The sequence below is a fragment of the Rissa tridactyla genome, chromosome 4, assembly GCF_028500815.1.
Source record: "Rissa tridactyla isolate bRisTri1 chromosome 4, bRisTri1.patW.cur.20221130, whole genome shotgun sequence".
Lineage (NCBI taxonomy): Eukaryota > Metazoa > Chordata > Aves > Charadriiformes > Laridae > Rissa > Rissa tridactyla.
This window is the reverse complement of record NC_071469.1, coordinates 56,377,471-56,398,486: the sequence shown is the minus strand read 5'-3', so window position 1 is coordinate 56,398,486 and position 21,016 is coordinate 56,377,471. Positions and strand designations below refer to the sequence as shown.

Sequence of the window (21,016 nt, the reverse complement as noted above, 5' to 3'; positions counted from 1 at the left end):
TAGTTTTCCTGGTGCATCATGGCTTCAAGCTCCCCCTGTTCGTTGCACATACTGCGTGCATTGGTATAGATGCACTTCAGATGTGCTAATGACTCCAGCACCTTTTTGTGAGTGTGGGCCCCATTTCCCACCAGACCCCTCTCAGGTGCTTCCATGACTTCTAAACGTCTGTCCCTTCTGTCAAATGAAATGGCAGAGTGAGAGTCCTCGCTAGTCCACCATCCTTCAAGCCCTGGCATGCTTCCCTTGGGTTTTCCTGACAGGCCAGTTATCACCCCTTCCCCCCTCATATCTAGTTTAAAGCCCTGTCAATGAGCCTTGCTAACTCCTGCCCCAAAATTCTTTTCCCGTTCTGGGACAGGTGCGTCCCACCTGCCACCAGCAGGTCAGGTGACTCATCTAGCAGCCTGTGATCAAAAAACTTCACTTCTTTAGTGAAGGACAGAGTAAAGATATGCCTATTTTGTTTAAACAAGAAAAAGGCAAAGTAAGTTATTTAGGGTACTAAAAGATTAGTACAGTGTGAAAATGTCCCCTCTCTCACCTCAACTAAAAAGCTGCTAGGATGCTTAGTCACCCAGCTTCTGTGTGCCTCTACTTCTCTAACTCACACAGATGGGATGAGGATAAATATCTTAAAAGATTACAGTGCACACAGATGGTGGCAGTGGGAGTGATCTATTGGATTAAAAAGATTTGAGTTCTTGAATTGAGTAGCTTGAGAAACTTGAACTCTGAGAGCAATCCTCATAAAAGAAGGAAATGCAGACATACAAAAGGTTTTGACAAAAAAAATCCCTTTTTAAGCTCATGCTATTTCTAATGGTTAGATTCTAATGAATTTTGGTTCTAATTCTAACCAAAAATTACATACTAAAGATGACATTTGTTATTAAGTCTTTATTTTATTTTTTTTAAACTACTCGTCTTTCAGATTATGTTCGTGTTATGGATATGGGGCTGCTGGAGCTAACCATTACAGCAGTAAAATCTGATTCTGATGGGGAAAGAGTAAGTATTTAATCACAATTAAAACAAACTATAAAATCTCCGTGACAGATTGTGATTTGAAAATTACTTTGTTATATTTAGAATCAAGGAAGTTTTTTCAGTTTACGTATGCTATTATTTTAAGTCCCTTTTCACTAGTTAAGTAAATGAATTTAAAAACATCTGTGTATAGATGCTATTTTTATGTAACCTTAGGTTGATTTGAAGTGTATTCTTTTTTTATTTTTGCTATCTAGACTAAACCACGTTTTGAGCTGCACTGTTCCAGTGATGTAATTCATATTCGTACCTGCTCTGATTCATGTGCTGCACTAATGAATCTTATACAATATATTGCAAGTTATGGTGATTTACATCCACCTGCTAAGACAGAGATTAAACGTGGAGTTAGCAAGCCAAAAATGAAGGTATAAAATGTCAAAATAACTTTATGCTTCATGGTAATATGTTTTTATTTTGATATCCCTAGTCTACTTCCAAAGAATGTATGATTTCCTGCAAAGAAATCAACAGATTGTATCTGACTTAAAATACATTTAAGAGTAAAATAGTGCCCTCTTTTTTTTTTTTTTTTTTTTTTTCCCTGCTTTGGTCACTACTTAATATTTTAAAATATTATGTTCTGTTTACCTATTGTACTTTATTCTTATCTAAAGAAGGAAATTCCAGGACATACACAAGCTGTCCGAGTACTCTGATAATCTAAATATCCTGAACCTTAATGTTCTAACCTAGTTCATGAATCGTCTAGCTTGGAGTTTTAGCTCACTTGATTATTCATAAAGTTAAAGTGTTACTTCTTGCAGTTTAAGAGCTGCGTATGAAGCCGTTTTAGCAAAATCTTACTCAGCATGATATTGTAGTTGTCTTTAAGATGTAACTATGTGTAGTTCCTCTCCTACAGGTAGAGACCTTTAGCCAACCATCTTCCCACGGAACAGTCCTCCCTGAATCAGAACAACAGATTTTACGGGATTTGATGAGTGATGCAATGGAGGAAATTGAGACTCAACAGACAGCTGCTGCCATGAAGCCAGAGTCCAATGGTAAGAATCCTCTGGAGGCATCAGTACACATAAAGTAACAATTTTTCTGTAAGGAAATTGAAATTTTTGTGTATGCAGAGATGCTGAGACAAGAATGGGAATGTACCTTTTAATATCGGAAGTCTTCAAACTATCAAACGGATTCTTGCTTTTAATAACAGTAATGCAAAAATAATTTAAGATTCTAGTCAAATACACATTACTGAGATACTGAAAACAGCAAGGAAGGAATCTGACTTTGTGGGATTCTGTCAAGACCCCAAATTCTCGAGGAGTTTGGGTGTAAGTTTATATGGCATACTGCACTATGGAGGAATCAAAGACCTCTCTTCTGTGTATGAAGGCAGTCCAGGAGGATGGTACAGTTCTGAGTCACAGGAAGAACTTTTAGCTCTGAGGAAATTTTTTTCAAGTAGCAGATAAAACAAGATAATTGATTTTGTCATGGGATTATGGTTTCTGTATCATGGCTAGAGTTAAATCAAGGTTTAAATTGGCTAAGGATTTTGTGCTGCAAATGGAGAATTTCAGTATTTCCATGATGTATGGTCTTCTTTTCGGTGGTGGATGGTGAGCAGTCGGTGTAGTACTGAAAGTTACTGATGTTGTGGTCTTACTACCAGAATGAGAAACTTGGACACAACAAATTTTTTTTGTCTCTGTGGGGCTTTTTACAAATAGTTTTTCTATATTTTGTCAGTTCATCTCTACTAGTAAATAGTTATGATTATATTTTAATCACTTCCAGTTGTACAGTAGGTTAATTTTTGAAAATTGTATTTTATTTATAGTAGGAATTGACTCAAGATATAATAAGCAAATTCTCTTGATGGAATTGAAGTAAAAGATTTTATTTAACTGTTATGTTTTCATATTTTGTAAAGATTTTTCCAGTGAAACATGTTTTTTCTCCACCCTCCTTCAACTCCCAGGAGTTTTGGATGACAGATCTCAAACTCAGGAGCCATCTTGCTCAGATCTCTTCCTGTTTCCAGACGAAAGCGGAAATGTCTCACAAGAGCCAAGTCCCACTTATGCTTCATTCACTCATCACCTGATAAATGAGGCCATGGGAGATGTTCCTGCAGAAAGCGATGATTTCTGTATTCTTTTTGCACCCAAAGTTGCTGTGGCTGTAAGAAGCTTTGAGAATTACTAAAAAAGTCCATATATAAACTGAATTAGAGAAAAGGCGATGCAAGACCTGGACAGATTGGACTTCATAGCTTTTTGTGATTGCTTAATGATACTTTTATCAGTGGGCAGACTAGCAGAAAAATAATGTTTACATTTGAAAGGACTTAATGCATTGTTACTGTTAGGAATGGATGCAAGTATTTTCAAATATATATGATTTTTCTATATCTCAGCAGTATGTAATTGTTCTCTGATCCGAATATTACATTAAACGATATTGGCAGTTTTCCTAAAGTTTAGTCATGTTTTATCATGGCCATTTTGACTTACAGTAATGGCATAGTTAGGAAAAAAAATGTTTTAAGCAAAATACAGTAGTTATCATAATAGCAGCTTTGCACATCTTCTGATCTTTTATTCATTTCTCTCGTAGTCTAAGCTTTCAATGCTTTTATGGGTCTAAGATCCTTGCCAAACCTCAGAGAAAAGCTTGTGTGTAATTTTACACTACTGTCTGTCCACTGCATTAGAAGACTTAGGAAACTATACTCAAACTTTTTGAAAATGGCTTGTGTTCATGTTTTTCGTAGTATCTCTGGTTATATTCTTAATAGACAGAAGCAGTTCTGGATCCCTAATTAGAAGTTGTATTTGCCCAGTTACCTTCGAGCTTGTTTGTTTCCAAAAGTGCTAATACGGTAGCCTGGCCTCCTCCATGTTTTTTTGCTTGTTGTCAATGCTTGTTTTGTTTACAGTTTGGATGAGAATATTTTTTTAACTACTCAGCTTCTAGTTTAGTTTTATGTGCTTTTGTTTTTAAGTTTTTATAAGAATCATTCCTAAAACAAGCCTGTGTTGTATAAGCTTTAGAAGACAGTGCAGAATAGTTCCTCTATTCCTTTTCTTTTCATAGAAAATAATTAGACATCTCAGTAAAGAAAGCAGATTTCACCTTCTCAATGCTATATACTCTTTTTTTTTTTTTTAATTAGGAAAAAGAGGAAGAACCAGTAATAAAAATAATGGTTGATGATGCGATTATCATAAAGGAAAATCATTTCAGCCAACCTATTAAAAAAACGGACACAAGCAAAGCTCCCCTTCATTTTCCTGTTCCTCTGGTACGCTATGTTGTAAAGGAAATCTCTCTTATTTGGCATCTTTATGGTGGAAGGGATTTTGGGACTGCACCACCAACATCTCCAGCTAAAAGTTTCATGTAAGTGTTTGATGTATTTCTGTAGATTAGAACATTTAAAAATACTAAGTTTGCCTTTGATTTGAGGTTAATCTCACTGTTCAATCTCAAGTCCCCCTCACTTGCTGCTTTGCTCCCTCCTCACAAGGAATCAGCCATAGAATGGTTTGGATTGGAGGGGACTTTAAAGATCATCTAGAATCTTCCTATTCCACACACCAGTGTTCTGATTTTCCTGTGTCTTAACCTGGACGAGCTGGGTTTGGTCTTGGTGTTTTCTGGGGGGATGGGAGGGATGGGGTTTGTTTTTAAGGGTTATATTGGAAGTTAAATTTTCCTAAAGTGATTGGGGCTTAAGGAGCATAAGAGACTATTGCTATGGTAGCTGGAGTCTGGGTTTCAGGATGTCATGTAAACTAAAGAGTGAGTAATATTACTGCACCCAAAATTAGGGAGATGCTTTATGAATGTTAATTTGGTGGGAAGCATACACGTAGCATTCTGCTAAGTATGTGTTACTTCAACAATAAAAAGAAAGTATTTATTTGGTTAATAGTAACACAGCTTCCAATATTTTTTTGTATTTCCTAACATTTTTCTCTTGAAACCGTTAAAATACTATTAAGCTGTATCCAGTGAAACATACATGCTTTTAGATTAACAGTGAGATAGCTTTAAGTTTAACCTGCGAAAGTGTATTTTTCTTTTTAATTTCCCCAGAAGTCCCCATAGTTCTCCATCTCATACACCAACGAGACATGGGCGGACTACAGCAAGTGGGGGAAGAGGAAGAAACCCAGACTTCCTAATGGAAATACAGTTAAGCAAGGTGAATGACAGAAATGGCTTCAGCCATGACTGCGTGTGTGAATATCTCTACACGTTATATCCTTTTGATAACAGCTTTCCTTTAGAATTCAGTAGGATTTCTTCCATTAGTATCTACAACTAAGCAATCACTTTGAAGGTGATGAATTTAGAATTTGTTCAACAAAAAATGTATTTGTTCTTCTAGCACAGTATTGTTTACTTGCTGAACAAACATGTTTCTAAAGATGAAGGATACTTATAATATTCTTAAAGTTTTTATTTATAGCCACGTTTTACAACTGCGGTTCAGTTTTTCTGTCTTCAGTTCTGCTCTGAATTGATATACCTGTTATGAAATTATATGTTCTAGCAAAACAACTGGGATGTAGAGCTGTTGAGACATTCGGTGTATCAGTTGATGATAACTGGATATTAAATAACATCCAGTTATATCACGTCATCATTCCTCTATTTCCCCTAACATATTTAGCACCCTTCAGGCACAAGTATGTTTTCTTGGTTTTTAAGCTTGTGCTTAGCTCTCACATGGAAACTCGATGCTTGATTCTGGTGCTGTGAAGAATATTGGCAAGGAATTAACCAAACTTCATGTTAAATGGATCAATAACAAAACCTTTTTAAAATAAGGTTTTCTCAAACATTTCTATAAACGTGAAAGATACTACATAAAACTAAATGCATCCGTGTGCATTTCTAGAGCTTAAAATTAGTCTCATTATCACTTCAAACTTGCCAGAAATGTTTGATAGTTATTTTAGGCTTTTCTAAAATAACCATGACATTGCAATAAAAAAAAAAGGAAGCATTTAATATTTCTCATGGAAAACTTCCTATGTAGAAATATAGCAATCTCTCCTAATTTGCCAGTATTTAATGAGTTGGTGTTAGTGCCTAGGCATAATTATTCCCCCCCCACCCCCCCGCCCGACTTGTATCCCTAACTTGGTACAAAACTTAATAATGCTTAAACAAGAAATTAAGGAGAAGAGAAGAGTGTCAAAAACATAAAGTTTCTGAGCAGTATTTATGATAAACATTTATTTTTCTCTTCAACACTGAAAATGTTCATTATCACGTGTATCTTGAATACAGGGCCCTTAAATGCAGTGTTTCTTACCGTATCAGTATCCGGGCAGTAGAGGCCACTGTTCAGCTTGCCATGTGTCCTCTGCTTCACTACATTGCAGGCAAGGATGCGGTGGGGGTCATTGAGACAGGGAACGATTTGTAGGTAACCACAGGTCTTTGATTGAAAATGAGAATTATATCGAGAGATGAGAAAAAGGAGGGAATTCAGAATTCTTTAGAGTTTAAGAAAGGTAATGGATCAGAGTTTCTATGGGCTAAAGTGAGTAAAGAAAAAGGAAACTGAGACTGGAAGAAGCTATGTGAGAAGTCTGTTGATAGGGGGGAAAAAACCTTACTTTCCTAAGCGTAGAAGCCGTAGGATCCAAGAACTGCAAGATTGCCCGGTACAGGTTTCAACATGATGTAAGAAAGATGTCAGGATTGAGAAGAAAAAGCAGAGTCATACTAAAACAAAAAGCAAAACTTGCTCTTTGCCTTACACTGACTCTTTGTTTTGGCTCAAATTTGCATCCTAAAATATGAACATGTACACAACTAGGAATTAGAAGATTTCTACTGCTAGATGTGCAAAAATCTGAATAGTTCTCAGAAATCCTAGTATTATTTCTGTAAATTTGAAATAGTAGATAGCTTTTAAATTTCTTATGTGTGGTATGGGCTTTTTTGGTTGGTTATTGGTTTTTTGGGGTTTTGGGGGGCTTTTTTGTTGTGTGGTTTTTTTTTTTAAGTAATATTAGAATCATAGAATGGTTAGAGTTGGAAGGGACCCTGAAGATCATCCAGTTCCAGCCCCCCTGCCATGGGCAGGGACCTTCCCACTATACCAGGTCACTCAAAGCCCCATCCAGCCTGATCTTGAACACTTCCAGAGATGGGGCTTCCACAGCTTCCCTGGGCAGCCTGTTCCAGTGCCTCACCTTCCTAATATCTAATCTAAATCTCCCCTGTTCCTGTTTAAAACCATTACCCCTCATTCTATCTCTACACTCCCTGATCAAGAGTGCCTCCCCAGCTTTCCTGTAGGCCCCCTTTAGGTACTGGAAGGCTGCTATAAGGTCTCCCTGGAGCTTTCTCTTCTATTGTTAAATGTTGTTTTTCACAGAAGCTAACTATGCTGGTTTTCTTTGTTTTTTAAAAGGTGAAATTCCAGCATGAGGTATACCCTCCAGGTGGTGCAGAAGGTGAATCCAGTCTGTTGGAGCAGCCAGTGTCACGGCAGGTTTTTATTGTTCAAGACCTGGAGATTAGAGATCGTTTAGCAACATCACAGATGAATAAATTTCTCTATCTCTACTGCAGTAAGGAGATGCCCAGAAAAGCGCATTCAAATATGGTATGTTTGTGGAATCCGTCAATTCATTATAATTACAGTGGTTGGACTATCATTGTGGAGATTGTATACATTTCTTAATCTTGCAGAAGGAACGCTGGAGTAATAGAACTTGTTGATAGTTATTTGCTCAACTGCTTGTGGATATTAAAACTAATTTCAAAGTAATTTTGAATATTAGTATGTCAGGTATTAATGTTTGTGAGATTTTGTCAGTTTAAAAAAAGTAGATGTGCAGGACTACGTTGGTAACCTTCAGATTTTGTTTTTGAACTAACATCTGCTTGTATGAGTATGATTAGACTGTTCACTTACACTTGCAGAGTTGTAGGTTAGTGATATACTGTAGTCTTACTGATTCTATAAAGGATTTATGAATGTGGGTTTTTTAGGTTTTCTTACTTTAATTTTCTTTTTTATAAAATCCATAAGTTATTTATTCAACACTAGCTTTATAATTGGTAAATGGAATCAGATTAGTACAGAGGTTTTGTAATAAATGTTTTTCTAGCTAGCGTTCTGAGACTTAAAAATTGTGAGTGTTACTACTTTTATTTATCTTGTTGCTTTTTCTCAGTTAACAGTTAAAGCATTACATGTCCGTCCAGAGTCTGGTAGATCCCCGCAGGAATGTTGTTTACGTGTTTCACTAATGCCGCTTCGCCTCAATATTGACCAGGTTGGTTATGCCAATGTAAAAAAATGAAACAAACTTTTATTTATTTAATGATACTGTCTTTTTTTACCACATACCTGTAACCATCATAGACGTTTTATGGGGTTGTTTTCTTGGTTTGATACCTCTTTTATTTATGATCAGTCACACATGTCTTTGGATCTCTGCTGCTCTGTTTATATCCATGTTAGAACTTTCCTTCTGCTCCAGCTATTAGAGAGACTAGCTTTTTTTTTTTTTTTTAAATTTAAAAACTAAGAATATCTGTAGACCTGGCTTTGTATTCAATAATACCAGTTTACCTCCTGAGAGTTCTGGTGATCTCTATTGTTTTGAAAAGCATATACTTATTCTTGAATGATCTTGCTTTGTTTGTTCATGAAGTAGGTTTGGTGTTTTTAATTGAAAAAAGTTAATCATTAATCCAGAATTTTGTCAAGAGCACTTGAGGTCTGCTTCTATGCTCTGGACGCTATGGTCTTGCTTTCAACTGCAGTGGCATGAAGAACAGAAATGGGAGAAATTGTTTTACTTTCTTTAGCAAGCCTTTGTGCAACATATTTTTCATGAGAAACAGTTGGGGTTTTTTTCTGCACCAGTAAGGAAGCTATGTATGTTTGTGCATTCACGTTTAAAGTGCAGTTATTACTCTTTGTTGAGACATTTCTTGCTTAATTTGTCATCTGCGGAGAGATGTGGGTTTTTTCAAGAGCACAATTAGGAGTTCCATACTTGCCTTCTGTTTCCCTCAGTACACGTTAGAGACTAGGTTTTCATTTTACTATTGGGAAAATGGAACTCTGTATAGTTTGTAATTATTGTGTATAGAAAAATGGCATGGACATACTGCCATCTAGTGAGGAAATATGTTCCCTCTGATTACTTTTCTAAGTCTCTTATCTTTTGTACCATAAACAAAAATCACCTTTACAACTTCTGCAAAATTAACCACAGCTGGGTTGGAAGCACAGGGCTGCATGCAGTCACGTTAGAAATTCCTGTTAGAACTACTTAAGCTGTCTGCTTATCAGTTGGAAACAAAAAAAGGAAAAGAAAGTCCAGATGTCATTATAACATGAACAAGGCACCAGTGTGATGCATCTGACTGACAAGACATTAACAGCAGTGATATTAATGACTTCTAATGAAGCAGTGGCGAGATCTGATCTGGAATAATTGGTCTGCCATTTGCAGTATTAGAGACGAATATAAAGTATACTTGAGTACCCTTTTATTGGAAATCAGAGAAAAGTTTATACGGATTAAAACGCTTGGGTTCTGGAATAGTCTCTAAAATGAGAGTAGAGATGATGAAAACAGCCCTGGAGTTTTAAGACAGAGCTAGACAGGTTATGAAATCACATTATATGTAGCAGAGGACAATGACCAAGAGGGTCTTTCTGGTTTCTGTCCTAGATTTATATGTGGTTTCTGCACTTTTTAAAGGATCAGAAAGAAGAAATATATTTTGATTCATATCCAAATAGGAATAAAGAGCTGGAATAGTAGATAATAGTTAGAGTATTGTGTATTTATCTTTTTTTAACTTAATTATATTTTATTTTTTACATTAGGATGCCTTGTTTTTCCTGAAGGATTTTTTCACTAGCCTCTCTACAGAAGTAGAACTCTTAGTTACTCCAGATCCTGAAGGTATACTTTTCAAAAACCTAATGTGAAAGTGCTTCATCTTTCTCCTTTAATATGTGTATATGTCTATAAATTCACATGTGAATCTGATGTTTGTAAAAGAATTAGTGACCAAACCCCAACATTAGTAACTAATTTGTTAGAACACAGAAACTTTGGGTATTTTAGTTTTATATTTCATAAATACCAACAAAGGTTTTCAACACCTGGGATCTCCATAGTATAAAAGTTTTCACCAAAATTGGAGCATATTTAATAAGAACTTCTGAAAAAAATGAGGACTGTGTATATAATATTAGGAGTTGTTATTAGATAAAACAATTTTTTATCAATTTTCCAAACAAAATTATTTAATACCTCTTGCACAAAAGAGTATGTCTGTCTAATAGCTTGAAGTTGTGTAACCCCTAGAGAAGGGAACAGAGTTCAAGATTATAAATAAGTATTACAGTGTATGTATACAGTTAAAGCAGTACTTCTAATTAACTACACCATCTGATGCAAAAACTAGTATATATTGAAAATCTAAATTATGTCCTGTTAGTAATTCCTATTAATAAGCGTTAGAGCTTACTAAGAACACGGTAATTGTATAAACACAATCTTTTTGTAATCGATGGGAAAAATATGAGTCAATTTTATTGTATATAACTTCTTATCTTCAGTGAAAAAGTCTCCTGGTGCTGAAGTTACGTGTAGTTTGCCCAGGCATGTCAGCAGCCTTAAGGACCCAAGTCCAGTCATTTCTTTCTCGTCACCCAAGCAAGCGAATGAAAATGGTAGCATTGATTCTGTGGATGTTGTTAATGGAGATGATCATCATTTCTCACAAGAAGTAACATCATACAGTGATCAGCCAGTATTTTTCAGGTAAACAAAATTTCCAGTGACATGCATCTGTTCTGTTGAATGCTTTAAGAAAGTTTGATGGTAAACTGTTCAGACATTTTGACAAGGTGCATTTTTTTTGTTTGTTTATTGACCAATTGTGGAAATCAAGTATATTTGTTTTGATCACTGGACGGTAACTGATGTGATTTTTTTTTTATTAACTTATGCTCACTGCTGTGCACAAGAAATTAAAATTAATTAAAGCTCTGGCATGTACAGAACCAGTAATGAGATGTTTTACATATAAAGAACAGTCTTTGTACTCTTATATCTAACAATGTAAATTAGATCTAATAAAACGAGAGATGGGGGTATGTAAAGGAAAAGGATATCATGGGAGAGGTACAAGATTAAGATATCACAAGAGAAACTCTAATGTAGTTCTGACTGGAAAGTGATTATAAAAATTGCAGCTTGTTTTGCAGAAGATTTGTCCTGTGTATTCAGATCATAAGTGCCTCTAACAACAGATGTGTACTGTGGTAAGCAGTGCAGAGCCAAATTATGAGAGAATGACGGTGGTTCTATTCCATCACATACATCACCAACAGAATTTTTTAATAAGTTCCAGCTGCAGGGCTAAATTTTGCCCACAGAACCATCATTAGCCATGTTTTTTCTTTTTTGTAACTGAAATTCATGCTGTGAATATTGAGGGAAGGTACACACCTGCAGGATTAGTAGCGCTTTTGCAGACTGTTAAACTTATTATAAATTTAATTTAAATATTTTATTTTATTTATAAATTTCTTATAAATGCTAACCTTGACGAGATCTCAATAAACGAAGAGAAACTGAATTTGCCGTAGTACTTTGTACTAACACAGTAACTAGAGAATTTATGGGTTACAGAAAAGGGTATGGCATCCTATCCTAGGAAGTTGGGAAACAATGGGTGTCTTTTTGGAAGGATAATTTTATTTCCTTTTCATGTTTCTCACTGTAAAATTTCCTTTGTATATCCCAGAGAATTTCGTTTTACATCAGAAGTTCCAATACGGCTTGATTACCATGGCAAACACGTATCAATGGATCAGGTTTGTGTGTAATGCTGACGCTGTAGAACAAAAAAGTGATGTTTGTTTTGGGTTTTTTTTCCCCATGAGCTGGGTTACATTGTTATGCTCCCTGCTCATTACTGCTGTGAACTTGGGAAATGTAGAACTTTTTTTTTTTTTTTCTTAGTTTCAATAAAGCTTAACCTTGTTTCACTCTTAATTTGAAAACAAGTGGGTGGATCCTCCAGTTAACGTTAACTCGAAACGAGACTTGAAAGTCACATTCATTTATCAAATCAGTGACTGGCTAGAAATCTTTGTACACAGTTGTGGTGCCCATCAAAGGATGAGACTACTATCTGATGCTAGAATTGTGTAATTTATTTACTTCCTTGTTAATGCCAGGATACAGTATCGTCTTCCCTCCCCCCACCCCTTGTTTACTTCCCTTGCAGTCTTGTAATGTATGGGCGTCAGTGGCAATGGCAGAATCTAATACAGATGAAAAAAATGCTCATAGTTCTTTTTAAAATATGTATTGATTTTCATACTGAGTTTACGGAGTAGACCTCAAAAAATCCGGTTTGCACAACCAGATCTGTACTCTGTCATGGCAAATTAGTAAGAAAATATGGACAAGTAAAAGCAGGAACTTCTTGAATTTGCTGCCAAAGAAATCAAAACATGAAATGGCAGCTTTAGAATGCCTGGAACACACTAATGCCAGAGCTATATTTACACAATTTGTTATATCTTAATATTTCTGAAGAAGCCCTCTTGTATCCAGATGTTTTTCTTAGAGTAGCTGATTAAGCCAGTTTCCGTCTTTTGCAAGTTTTCATGTGACGTAATTCCTAGCACTGTAACAAGTAGCATTTGGGAGACTGGGGGAGAATCAGTTTTTAGACAGAAATACCTGTAATAGGAGTTGAGATGATGAAATTATTTCTCACCTACAGATTGTACAGGATGAATAAACTTTTGTGGTAACAAAATACTTCATTTACAGGGGACACTTGCTGGGATTCTCATTGGGCTTGCTCAGTTAAACTGCTCAGAATTAAAGCTGAAGAGACTTTGTTACAGACATGGGTAAGTATTGAATTGTAGATTAACATTGGTATTGCAAAATGAATAAGTTTATGGTGAAAAATTGAACGTAGCAAGCAAAAAGCAAATTCTCTGATAAGATCTATTTCTGAAGTCCAAGACGCTTTTTGACTACGTATATTTCTTGATTCTAGTTTTTGTCAAATATATAGCATTCAAGCAAAACATCTTTTTTCAGGATAGTATTTAATATATGTGCTAGTTTTGGTGCTAAACTCTCTTAATTTTAATTGTATGTTTACATGGAACTGGATGTGATTATGCAGTCTTGAACTTCTGTTTTATGAAGCATATACACATGAAACCCTTGGGTTGGCCAACAGCAACAAAAGATGACACTTGACAACAGCTTTCCTTTTGTTTGAATGACATCTTTGTTTACTTCAATGAATAATGCATTTGTTTTTTAAAAAATATTAATAATTTTATTTACTTCAGTTTATTAGGTGTGGATAAGTTGTTCTCCTATGCCATCAGCGAATGGCTTAATGATATAAAGAAAAACCAGCTACCAGGAATTTTGGGAGGAGTAGGCCCTATGCATTCTCTAGTGCAGTTAGGTAAGTTCTTATTTCTCTTCAGACACACGTGGCAGTTGTTTCAAACAAACAGACAAACAGAGCTCAACAAAAAAACACCCACAACCAATGTTGACGCTTGTTTTCACTTCCTCTCAAGGCATTCTGCTTATCTAAGAGAACTTTCTAACTGTGGTGTTCTGTCTTTGTTTTCAGTCCAAGGTCTGAAAGACTTGGTGTGGTTACCAATAGAGCAGTACCGAAAGGATGGCCGTATTGTAAGAGGCTTTCAAAGAGGAGCGGCTTCTTTTGGTACTTCCACTGCAATGGCAGCACTGGAGCTGACAAACAGGATGGTTCAGACTATACAGGTATGGTGTATTACTTCTGGAGATAGATATAAAATACGAAGTGTTGCTAGTGGGTGCTCTGTATTAAGCTAATACCTTAATGCTGTATACTTAAGGTTCGGAGTGTGTCTTAAAAGAGCAGCTGTATAAATTAGAAAGCAGAGACTGGGCAAAGCTTGCAGCGGTCTGTGAGGTGACATCAAATGCAATGTTTAGAAAACTGTGTTACAATATTGCTGAACACCCAAGCTGTTAGGCGCTTCTTGATGTCTTTAATGTATTGCAACGTACAGTTTAATACTAAAATACTCAGTGGCACTGAAAAATCACTGATATTGAGAAAGATGAGTTCTTTGCATATTCTTCCAATAATAGATTGTTAACTTTTTATAAAATGTCAGCTTATCTGTGCATATTTAAAAAACAAACAAACAAAAAAAGCCAACAAAACCCAAACAAAAAAACTGCCTCAAAACTAATACTAATTGTGTTGATGTACACAAAGTCTATAAAGCTTTCTGGATTTAACCCTAAAGTAATCTTGGATTAAAGTGTTAATAAATTTATGTTCCTTAATGTAAAATACATAGCGAAAATGAACTTTTACCACCTAATTTTGCAAAAATTGTAGATGTGACTAAGCTTGAACATATATAGTAAAAAAACTAGTGATATTATTCATGAGTGGAATTACATGCATGCTTGTGTGTTTGTAAGAAAAACATACCATTGATCAAATGTTTCGGTTTCTATCTTGAGCTTTTTGTGCAGATCAGAGGAATGGCAAATGAGGGGGGAACCCTACCAAAACCTACAACGTTCGTTCTTTCATTACGAACCTTAATGTATAGTTACAGCTGCACCATTTCAGAGGTTCTTGTACAAAACCTTAATCTGATGTAAATGAATATTATTTGTGGAATTAAAATTCTTTTATTTTGATTACGTCACCCTGTTAGTAGTTGAAATTTGTGATCAGATGCTGTAAGACTACTTCCATATTTTGCATTTGCTTCTGGTCTTTAGGCAGCTGCAGAAACTGCATATGACATGGTATCACCAGGGCCTACTTTTATCGAAGCAAAAAAGATCAAACGATTCCCTCGCCATCGTTTAGCTCATCAGCCAGTAGACCTACGGGAAGGTGTAGCCAAAGCATACAGTGTAGTAAAAGAGGTGAGTGCAAAAGTAATTATCCTTAACCAAACTTAAGAATTGTTTCCTAAGACAGCAAATAAAATATCAGTGTTAGTTTAAGCTGACCAAATGAAGAAGGGGATTTAAGTTTTGAACAAGACTGTCTTCATCACTAATCCTAAACCAACAGAAGCCTTGCATGGAAAAATCAGAGAAGCAGAAATAAACTAAGGTGTTACACAGATAAGCGTGAATAGGACTTCAGTATTCTGCAGTTGTGAGGGTTTACTGTTATTCTGAGATATGTAAACTGGATTTCCTGCCCTGAGTCATCCATCCTTCCCTTCTCTGCCCCCTGTCCACCCCAGTTGCTGTTAATTCTGAGATTGCTAGACTTCGAGCATAATGCTGGATTTAAAACAAGTGAAAGCTCTCTTTAGCACAACAGTGTATTAAAAATAAGAATGCTGACCTGTTTTTATTTTACTTTTTGTATTGTACATTCAGTTAGTTGCACCTGATATTGTGTCTAGGAAGGTAGGTCTCAACTGGGGAGTTTTCAGTGAAATCTGTCATTTCTGAATAGCTTACAGCACCCCACAGCTTCTTCCCTTATACACAAGAAGTGCCACCAGAAGTTAAATGAAATATTTTCACCTGTAAGTTCATAGTAGTGTTGTTCTAAGCCTCATGAGAAGAACTAAATCATGTTTGTATCAGTATAGTTGTACTACGGTTATAACACAAATCACAAGAAGACAAATGCTGAGCAGTTAAAGTTTCCCTTAAAATTAGGAAAAGTTACTCTTTCAGTGTAACTAATCTCTGTTAATTTCTCAAAGGGGATCACGGACACAGCCCAAACCATCTATGAGACTGCTGCTCGTGAGCATGAAAACAGAGGAGTAACTGGAGCAGTAGGAGGAGTCCTCCGCCAGATTCCACCGACTGTGGTGAAACCTTTCATTGTTGCGACAGAAGCAACCTCAAATGTTCTCGGTGGAATGAGAAACCAGATCAGGCCAGACGTGCGTCAAGAAGAGTCTCAGAAGTGGCGCCTTGGGGAGGATTGAGATTATAAAGCTGTCTCAGCAGGCAGGTAGCAAGACTGGAAATGCAGAAGATTGTCCCGTTGGCAGCTTTAGATGGAGCTCACTTTGTTTTGTCATGCTCATCTCAGGAACAAATGAGGTTTTCAACTATTATTTACAAAACATCCAACCAAAAATATTTATGAAGTGGAAAGCAAATTGGTACTTGCTTATACTGTGTGTTACCAATCCTTTTGGTAGATAGTGCCAAACATAGCGAAGCATGCGCTGCCAACTCAGAGACATGCTTGCTCTATTCCGTTTGCCGTTATTTTTCTTGGCAGATTTAACATCTGAAGCAGTAGCCTGTATGGTGAAACTAAGTATATTTTAAAGATGTTCTCTGAGCATAATCAAAGAACTGCCTTCAATAAAGGGCTCTGCAGATGCTCTTCACTGACTAAAGGATAAAAGCTTCCATTTTGGACATGAGACATGAAAGCTATGTAATATGGAAGCAGATAAGATAATACCGCTTAGTGGTCATAAGCATCGCTTTTAGCGTGGCACTTACAGCAAGGGCAAGCTTGATAACCGTTCAGAATTTAGATTCAGTGTTGATACACCTATGAACAGGATTTGTTCCTAAATATTAAATACCTACTTTTGTGGGTCTTTGAAGAACCTGAATGTTGCAGAAATGTTCTGTTGTGTTGCACTTTAAAGGATATGGCCTGTATATTGTGCTTTTTTTATAGTGTGAATAAAATGTAATGTGCATTATCCTTTATGTGGTTTAGAGGCTTACACAAATTATTGAAGAGAGCATCATTTGATGATGATCCTACAGAAAAGTCTCTTAAATTTGTTTAAACTACTTGTTATATGTAAAAACACTTGTCTTCTGTCACACTAATTACAATGCTAAAAATAACTATTCGTCAGGAAAACAGCAGTTAAATATTGTTGTGTCCAACAGTTCTTTGTAAGAATGAGAAATCCTAAGTAAAGTAAAAACAAATTATTTCATAATTTCATAGTTAAATTCTATACAGACTTTATTTTAATAATCTGCTTTTATTTAAAGTTCCTATTGTTGCATAGTTGCTGCTCTCACAAGGTATTTTTAATTTAAATTGTGCATCGTCAGTTATTTGACAGTGAGTATTTGGGGTCATTTAATTTGAACTGGGGTTGGGTGAGAGGATTTAAAAAAAAAAAAAAGAGACAAAAAAACTTCAAAAATCAAAATTAGTACTGACGCTATTTACTGTTTAATAGGTGACCAGGGTCTCCACAGAGCTTTATTAAATAACTGACATCGTGCCATTTCTGGGCAGTTGAAAATCTCAGCACTAGCTGTGCGGGAATAAATTTTTTTTCCTGGCATTAGCAAAAACTGGAGGATAACAAGTAAAGACTACTCTGAGTAGAAAAATACTCATTTTGAATTTTGACGGCTTAACACTTTGGATGAGTAGCCAGAATGTAAGCTTGTCATAGTCCTGTGCTTGTCATAAATGGAAATCCTGCAAATATGCTGTGTGGAGAACCTCCACTGAAAGAGGGACATCAGGTGCTCTTGATCAGACTTCAGTCTCTAAGGATGATGACGAAGTAGTTTCCCTCCTCTTATTTAATACCTGCCAGTAGGAAAAACTTGGCTAATGGGCCTTACAGGAGAAAAAGGAGTGTGTGACGGAAAATACTTACTGCTTGTTCATCCTGATATTATACTAAGCTATTCCTGAACACCAAAGAATCCGGCTGGAGGGTAGATGATTTGAAAATGTCCCCTCTGCTGGGAAGGCTTCTGCAGTCTGCTTTATTATTTTTCGTAAAACAAAACTCCAGTTACAAACAAATTCTTGCATTGGGTGACAGGTGATACTACAAAGTTTTGTTTTCCTTCACTGGAATCACCTAAGTTGTGGTACGCTTTCAACACCTCGTTATTTCAATTAAATGACTTGCTGTAAGGAGGAGGAGATGCTTTTGAGAGGACAAATACCTGCAGATTTAATGACATGAAATATTTTCTGATGTAAAAAAAACTTGCTGCAGTTCATACTTCTGTTCGGTAATTAGAGAGCTCTGCTTTACTGAGAGCTTGAAGCTTGAGCATTTTGCATAGGAATGATTTCCATGTTGGCAGTTTGGCACCTCCTGAGTGCCTTCATCAAGAAGTGGCGATGAGCAAGTAAGTAGCAATGCATCATTTTCATTTGCAATTACCATACTACATAATTTTGGCCGGTCCAGTTTGTCCAGTTAATTGGAGTATATTATAGTAGTATAAATCTACATATTTCCTTCCTTTTTGACATTGCTGAAAAGGAGTGTGGCATTTCAGTGTTCATTACGTTTTCAGTTCTGTCATGATCTGGTTGTACTGCAATGCAATTAGAATATATTTTTATATGAGGGCAAGCTGTCAAGGTAAAACATTTTTATAGAGTGTCTCTCTGTCAGCAATACAAACTGTACAAATTTATTAAACTTCACTTTTCACTCTGTAAACCCTTGCATTTACTGCTTGCACTTTATTGAGCCTTTTCAGTGAAATTTATGTAAATTTTTTCTGACGTTTTATTTTTACAAGCAGTTTCTTAATTTTTGGATGTATATCCTGCATTGTTTGTCAGTTATAACATGATCTTGCAGTGTTCGAAATGTTTAAAAAACCCACAAAACTCACCAAAATAGTTTTTACGTTAGGACTTTGTTTTCAAAATGTGTCTTGTATGGAGCGGTTTGTGTTTTAAATCAAGAAGTTTATATCGTGTATGAGAAAGGATTCATCAAATGCTCTGCTCAATACTCTAGGAGTTTTCAAGCACTTAAAAAAAGTAATAATACACAAAATGAGATTTGACTCTGGACATGTTTCCTGGAAATGGAAGCCTACGGATACATTACTGTATTCTGTGCTAGCACGAGGAGATCTGCAAAAATATCGCTGTACTTCAATTTTCCACTGAAATCAGTTGCTATAGATACTAGCACTTTTTTCATGTTTATAGCGGGTGCAAACTGGCACAGTCTATGTCTGATGTTGAAATTCTCTGATGTCAAAGTGACTAACGCTGCTACTGCTCTTACTTGGTCTTATACAGTCCCGATGGACACAACTCTCACCCTGGCTTTTCTCAAGCATCCCGGCACTTCAGATAACACACTGATGAGTGCCTGGGAAGTACCTAAAAAAAACCCCAGCCGTCTTCTTGAAGAAACAATCCCCATGCTTCATATGAATCTTAGCAGTGGCTGGGAGCAACAAATCATCACATCCATGCCAAGGCAGCTTCCATTTTCTTTGCAGTATCTGTTGACTGTCCCTAATTACCGCAGCTTTTCAGCGATGCAGCCTGCCCTGTGCGTACTTGCCTAATGAGAAGCATCAGGTCAGTCACCAGTGAGTTCATTTGTGCTTAAGGGATGTGTCTGATTTTATTTTCTTGTTAAGCGTTTGATTGTGAACATCCATTGCTTGCTTTCATTTGCAGTTGCTTAATTGAGATGCCGAGAAAGGTTTCTAAATTAACCAAAAAGCTGTTAAATGGTTATGAGCAAGGCACTCAACGTGATCCATGCACCTGCAAATGTGATACTGATTTTTACTTTAAATATGGAAATGTATGCATTTTGTAAAACAGTGACATCCAAGAATTTGTTTAGAATAGTTAAATACTTCTAAATCTCTTCAATATCCTAAATCTCGCAGCAACAGAAGCGTTGTCAGAAACAGTGTGGGTATTAGTTCTCTCGGTCTCCAGGCCTCATGATTTAAGCTTCTGACAACTGTTTTAAGTTGCTCCACGTGCTGAATCTTGTTTACAGTTAAAGAATTAGATACTACACCTTAAGTACGTAAATACGAATCATGCATTTGTACTGGATTTCTTAATAGTAAGGTAGCCCAGACAGAAACACAGCAATTTGTGTATATGTGTATATTTTTTACATTTTTGCATTTATAGTAGTTTTGTGGTATTATTTGTATATAGTTTGCTAGTGTAAAGAATATAATCTCATGAAATAGAAACCACTGTTGAAGGGAATTGACTATTTCAACTTGAGTTATTTTGCTTAAAGTTCTTGTCCCCTCAGTATGTCTTTGAGAATTATTTTTGACCATAACTTATATGGCACCAAAAGTGTATATTTTAGCTTATTAAAGTGCTGAAAAGCCTGAGTGCAAATAGGTTGTCCTGTTCAATATGTTTAATGGAAAAAAAAAAAACCAGATTTGTAACAATACATAAATAAATATCTTAATTTGTTCCTTGAGTTGGTTTTCTCTACCTATGAGTATAGCTAATATAGAAAACAGTCTCCCAAAATAACAGTTAAAGCTTTTTACCCACCTAGCTATACAGCTGTATTTCAAGAAATTAAAAGACATTTTATACTGGAAAAAAAATAAATAATAATGTTTTAAAATTGCACGGAGGTCAAAAGCTAGGAAGTAAATCAACTTGGCCCATAGGGCTTTAACCCATCTCTGTTGTGCATCAACAAAGTTGCACATGGTACTAGGTCTCCTGTTGCCACATTTAATTACTAAGTATGTATTTCTTACCTCCACAGTAGAGATTTTAAACCTTCATTAGCTTCCAAACCCTGTAAAGAATGCAAAATAATTACATGCTTTCAGGATGCCTGTATGATGCCCGCTTCCCAGGCGGTTAGTTACAAGTGTCTGAAAAGAGATCTTAGGAGGCTGAGAACCGGGTAGTATTAAATACTGGATCCCTGAATGATGAGACACATGGATGGCGGGTGTAAATAATTGTCTACTGTGTTTTGTAATGTTCTCATAGCTTAGGAAAAAAAATAATTAACAAAGGTCACCTGATGATGCCTGGGTACCTATTCTGTGAAACAGTAACCCTTCATGTATGAAGGAAGCTGGCTCCCACCTGGTGCAGCTCCTCCTCACCCTTTTTATAAGCGAGACCTCATATGGATTAACTTCCGATTTCAGTATTTTTATTTAAGAACTCTTAATTT

At 36.1% G+C, this 21,016-nt stretch overlaps 1 protein-coding gene across 7 annotated transcripts in view; it reads left to right on the top strand.

The window, feature by feature from the left end:
- The window catches only part of ATG2B (autophagy related 2B), a 52,755-nt gene extending 32,462 nt beyond the window's left edge, over nt 1-20,293 (top strand). For 4 of the 7 annotated variants that reach the window (XM_054200814.1, XM_054200812.1, XM_054200811.1 and 1 more), the window contains 16 exons: nt 935-1,011; nt 1,248-1,418; nt 1,916-2,057; nt 2,942-3,192; nt 4,187-4,413; nt 5,113-5,221; nt 7,451-7,645; nt 8,220-8,321; nt 9,893-9,971; nt 10,634-10,838; nt 11,827-11,896; nt 12,867-12,949; nt 13,406-13,527; nt 13,702-13,856; nt 14,862-15,011; nt 15,815-20,293. In XM_054200814.1, the coding sequence (XP_054056789.1) occupies nt 935-1,011; nt 1,248-1,418; nt 1,916-2,057; nt 2,942-3,192; nt 4,187-4,413; nt 5,113-5,221; nt 7,451-7,645; nt 8,220-8,321; nt 9,893-9,971; nt 10,634-10,838; nt 11,827-11,896; nt 12,867-12,949; nt 13,406-13,527; nt 13,702-13,856; nt 14,862-15,011; nt 15,815-16,045 (2,369 nt within the window). In that variant the 3' untranslated portion in view covers nt 16,046-20,293. The remainder of the gene's footprint in view (nt 1-934; nt 1,012-1,247; nt 1,419-1,915; nt 2,058-2,941; nt 3,193-4,186; nt 4,414-5,112; nt 5,222-7,450; nt 7,646-8,219; nt 8,322-9,892; nt 9,972-10,633; nt 10,839-11,826; nt 11,897-12,866; nt 12,950-13,405; nt 13,528-13,701; nt 13,857-14,861; nt 15,012-15,814) is intronic. The other 3 variants (XM_054200813.1, XM_054200817.1, XM_054200815.1) reach the window with 3 other exon arrangements.
- The last annotated feature ends 723 nt before the right edge of the window (nt 20,294-21,016 follow it).